This window comes from Sturnus vulgaris, chromosome 32 (genome assembly GCF_052056855.1).
Source record: "Sturnus vulgaris isolate bStuVul1 chromosome 32, bStuVul1.hap1, whole genome shotgun sequence".
Lineage (NCBI taxonomy): Eukaryota > Metazoa > Chordata > Aves > Passeriformes > Sturnidae > Sturnus > Sturnus vulgaris.
Window position 1 is genome coordinate 1,067,878 of NC_142274.1, and position 5,205 is coordinate 1,073,082.

Here is a 5,205-nt window from a genome sequence, read left to right on the forward strand (position 1 = left end):
AAGGCTCTGCAATGTCACAATAGACCATTGGTTCCATGAGACCCCACAGGGTCATAGTGGACCTTTGGTCCCATTGAACCCCACAGTGTCACTCTGGTTCTCATTGGTTTCACAAGGCCTTGAAGTGCCACAATGGCCCTTTGCTTACACAAGGCCACAAGCTTTTAAAATGGCCTCCATGCTTTCATGAGGCCCTGCTGTGTCACAATGGACCCTTGGCTCTGCAGTGTCAGAATGCCCCCTTGGTCCCTTGGTTCCATGAGTCCCTGAAGTGCCACAATGCTCCTTAGGTTAGCTGAAGCCTCAAAGTGTCATCATGGTCTCCATGGTGCCATGAGGCCTTGCAATGTCAAAATGGACATTTGGTTCCATGAAGTCCCACCATCACTATTGGGCCCCTGGTTCAAAAGGCCTGGAACAATCAGAATGGCCCCTTTCTTTCATGGGACACGGTCCCTTGCATTCCTGAAACACATCCAGGTTTGCTCAGCATCAGAGACACCTTTCCCTTGCTTGTCCCCACCTGTCATCACTGCCTTCAGTGTTGTGCTGTAACTGGAACCTGGGGACACTTTCTCAGTTGTGACCCTCATTGGGACCCATTAAAACTTCAAGAAACTTCAGTGTTTCAATCTTTGAGTTCTTTGAGTTCTTGAGAAGTTTTTTGAACACACTCTGAGGGACTGAGTCTGATGCAAACACCACCAAAGCCCTGAGAGGGTCATTAAAATGCTTGTGCTGTGTCTGTGCTGCTGAACTGCGCCGGGCTCCTGGCGCAGAGGCAGCTCCTGGCAACCAAGAAGAGCTTCAAAAACATTTCTCTTCATGAGCAGCTCTTCTCCCAGCCCACTGCAGCCACCCCGGGCACAGCACAGAGGCACAGAGAGCTTCAATCAGTCAGGGCTGGGAAGATGCTCAGAAGTGCCTGGGGCAGAATCACTCCCAGCCCTTGACACAGGAAGCCTCTGGCTGCAGGACAATGCAGCTGCAGCTCCTGCAGTGATCTCCTAAAGCTGCAACATCCCAATGCCTGCAGACTGTGTGAGTACATTCTCTGATGATCTCTTGTGTAGAGCAGCCAGGGGTGCCCAGGGCTGTGGTGCAGAGCAGGGTCCTGCAGCCCAGGGCGCTGTGCTGGGGCAGGGACTCTGCTGCCTGCCAGGGACAGCTCTCAGCCAGCCCTGGCAGCTGCTCCCAGCACTGGGGGACAAGGTCTGGGTGGAAGGAGACAGCTGGTAATGCTTGGAAGTGTTGTCCTTGTGTGGTGAAGATGCTGCATTGTTCAGGACTGCTCCCAGCATGACATTTAACTGCAGAACATTTCCAGGTAGATTATATAGGGAGCACAGCTAGACAGGGGCTGCAAAAAAAGGAAAACCCAGGTTTTTAAATCGACTGTTCTTGGTTCTTTCGATGGGAAATTGCATACTGATATTCGCCTCTCAGTTCAGATGGAGAAAAATAGAAAAAAAAATCTCTCCAATCTTAATAAAGCAGGCAGTCACAGAAATCAGCACAAGGTCCCTTACAGTCAGCATCAGTGTTGCATTTCCAGCCTCCTCAGGGTTGCTGTGACGTTGCCATCAGAGTCTGCAGAGGCAGAACTGGCCCTGGGCAGTGTCCTGTGCTGGGAGGGGTCTGCAGGGCAGAGCTGAGACCCCAGGGCTGGGCTGGGCTCTGGCAGCAATGGCAGGGCCCAGCCCTGGGCACAGGGAAGCAGCTGCTGGCAGGGACAGCTCCAGGCACAGAGCCCTGGGCAGGCAGTGGGGGAAAGTGCCACCAAGCTGGGTTGGGATATCTAAAGTCCTCTCTAAACCAAACTATTTCATGATTACTTTTTTTATAGATCCCCATGCCGAGACACAGCAAATGTCCAACAGCAGCTCCATCAGCCACTTCCTCCTGCTGCCATTGGCAGACTCGCGGCAGCTGCAGCTCCTGCACTTCTGCCTCTTCCTGGCCATCTCCCTGGCTGCCCTCCTGGCCAACGGCCTCATCATCAGCGCCGTAGCCTGCGGCCACCACCTGCACACCCCCATGTTCTTCTTCCTGCTCAACCTGGCCCTCACTGACCTGGGCTCCATCTGCACCACTGTCCCCAAAGCCATGCACAATTCCCTCTGGAACACCAGACACATCTCCTATGAAGGATGTGCTGTTCAGCTCTTTTTCTTTATGTTCTTCCTTGGAGCAGAGTATTTCCTCCTGACCATCATGTGCTACGACCGCTACGTGTCCATCTGCAAACCCCTGCACTACGGGACCCTCCTGGGCAGCAGAGCTTGTGCCCACATGGCAGCAGCTGCCTGGGCCAGTGGCTTTCTCAATTCTCTGCTTCTCACAGCCAATACATTTTCCCTGCCCCTGTGCCATGGCAATGCCCTGGGCCAGTTCTTCTGTGAAATCCCACATATCCTCAAGCTCTCCTGCTCACACTCCAACCTCAGAGAACATGGGCTCATTGTGTTTAGTCTCTGTTTTGTATTGTGCTGTTTTGTGTTCATTGTTTTCTCCTATGTGCAGATCTTCAGGGCTGTGCTGAGGATCCCCTCAGAGCAGGGACGGCACAAAGCCTTTTCCACCTGCCTCCCTCACCTGGCTGTGGTCTCCCTGTTTGTTACCACTTCAGTGTTTGCCTACCTAAAGCCCCCTTCCATCTCCTCCCCATCCCTGGATCTGTCCCTGTCAGTTCTGTACTCGGTAGTGCCTCCAACCCTGAACCCCCTGATCTACAGCCTAAGGAACCAGGAGCTCAAGGCTACCCTGAGGAAAATGATGACAGTATCTATCTTCAGGAGCAATAAATTTTCTTTTCTGCTTCAGAGCCTTCAGAATTTAACTCTTTACAATTTTAGATTTTTTTTTCTCCTATTTGTCCATTTTTTCATTGTCTTATTGTTTTTCTATAGTTGTAATGTGTGATAATTGATAAAAGATTCGTGTTAATCACAAAAGCATTAGGGTTTGTATAAACCAGAATACTAAGCTCTATAGTGAAGCATGGACACTAGATAAAGTAAATTATATGATTAAATAATTCTGTTTAAAATCACCTTGTTATGTTATATTATGTTGTATTATGTTACATTATAATATGTTATGCTATGTTTTTCAAATAAGTTGTATCGGCCGCCAGCTTGCAAAATTGGACTTCCCAAAAAGCCCTTCCTGCCTTTGTCTGATCAATACTGCCTATCCCAAAAACCAGACTCCCAGAACTTTTCTAGTGGTTATCTACAAAGACCAGACCTCCAGAACTTCCCTGGTGGTCATCTACAAGGACCGGATGGCAATCTGTGACTAATTATCACCCAAAGGCTTTGTGAATTTGTGAACAACGAGAACCCACAGTATAAGAAGAGGCTGCAAACCAAGGTTGGGTGGAGCGTGGAGTGGGCCGTGACCCCTCACGTTCCCCAGCGCTGCTTGCTCTGTCTATATCAAATAAAGCAATCTAAATTTGTTAAATATCGAGACTTTTGTCTCTCATTTATAACAGCCCTAAAGCGGGGACCCGCTTAGCGGGTGGAATTTTTCAGGGTTGGCAGTGGTGGCGGTGGCCCGAACCCGGCAGAGAGTCCCCGGGAATGCCGTGGGCGAGGCTGGAGAGTGAGAGATGTCGATGGAGGGGCTGGGGGGAGTGAGAGGCGCGGGCCTCGCCCCCAGCCCTGGCCCGTGGCCCCCGTGGCTAACACGGGTTGTATGAGGCACCCTGTGCTTTTTATTTGTTTGGGGTTTTTGGTCACTGGTTGCCGTCCCCCGGCTTTTCCGGAGGGAAGCCGATCGCTGCGGGGTGGGCAAAAGCCGCTGGCCCGTGGCATGGTCGGTGGCAGCTTGTCCCACGCTTGCTGGATGGGTTCCCTGGGGGCGGTGAAACGCGGCTGCCACGGCCGTCCCCTCCCCATTGTGCACTTTTCTCACTAGGCAAACATCCTTCCATGTCGGCTCTCCCAATCATTGTGAAGCAGAATTCACCAGGCCTTGGATTGTTCACCCACTGATAGGGAACGTGAGCTGGGTTTACACCGTTGTGAGACAGGTCAGTTTTACCCTACTGATGATGTGTTGTTGCAACAGGCTGCTCCTGCTCCTTCTAAATTACTTTCTTGAAGTGTGTCTATCCTTCCTGGAACCCTTTGTTCAGAAGGACTGTTCCCCTTAAATTATCAGTACCTGATTTGGTACTCTCCAAAACTGTATCCTGAATAGACCAAAGTGTGCCCTCCATAATTCCAGTGTAGAAGTTTTATTGATGCCTCTCCTTATTTCACAGAATATTGAAAACTGGATTATTTCATGGTCACTGTACCCTAGGAAGCCTCTGACCACCACATCTCCCACCAGCCCTTCTCTGTTTGTGAACAGCAGGAGACAGAGCTTTCCTTGGGAGAGAGAGTGTTACCAAAAATTTGTTCAAATTAAAAACTCCTTAACACCAACGCAGCATAAAAAGCAGCATTATTTATTTGGCTGGATACACAGGGGGACAGCTCCTCCCAAAGCTGTGCATGCTGAGTACAGGAAAGTTTCTGTTTATATTCTGTACTTTGCAAACATATTCATCGATTGTCCTGGAGTAAACACACATATGATAATCATTTCACCAAAATCATTAACATCTTTCCCCTCCCCTTTACCCGTGGGTTCTTCTGTCCTGGGGGTTTCTCTGGTGGTCCCTGGTGGTCATTAACCCCAATGTTCCAGTTGGCCTGGCTGAGTTGGCAGGACACTGAGGCTGGGGAACTTCCAGTTCCCCTTCTTAGACAAGGGGCATTGTGAAGATTCCAGAGGCCAGTGGTTTTGGAGAACAGGAATTGGGTTAGTTCACCTGGGGTGGGCAATTTATCATCTGGGAACATGAGGTCACAGAGTGGGCTATGACATCACAGAGTGGGTTATGACATCACAGAGTGGGTGATGTGAGGTCATTGAACATCACAGGCTGTCCCTGTGACATCACAGGACAGAGGTCTGACATCACAGAGCAGGCTGTGACATCACAGGGGGATGTGTGACGTCACAGCAGGGCTGTGTGAGGTCACTGGGTTGGTCACTCTGTCCCAGACCCCCCTCACAGTTTCCCCAGACAAGTCCAATGCTGTTCATGCCCAGCAGGGTCCCCTGTCCCCCGGGATCCCCCTGCTCCACCTGGAGCCACAGCCTCCCCCAAGGATGTTCCACAAATCAACCCCAGAGCCTGACACG

At 50.7% G+C, this 5,205-nt stretch overlaps 1 protein-coding gene across 1 annotated transcript; it reads left to right on the forward strand.

Moving 5' to 3' along the window:
• Positions 1 to 848: 848 nt before the first annotated feature.
• Positions 849 to 3,468, forward strand: LOC148220690 (olfactory receptor 14J1-like). The gene is made up of 2 exons (XM_088154833.1): positions 849 to 1,041; positions 1,847 to 3,468. The coding sequence occupies exon 2, from the start codon at positions 1,870 to 1,872 to the stop codon at positions 2,920 to 2,922; it is 1,053 nt and encodes a 350-aa protein (XP_088010959.1). The 5' UTR covers positions 849 to 1,041; positions 1,847 to 1,869; the 3' UTR covers positions 2,923 to 3,468.
• Positions 3,469 to 5,205: the final 1,737 nt, after the last annotated feature.

Bases quoted from the DNA above. Each gene is read 5' to 3' on its own strand.
- LOC148220690 (XM_088154833.1), top strand. From the start codon at position 1,870: ATGTCCAACAGCAGCTCCATCAGCCACTTCCTCCTGCTGCCATTGGCA.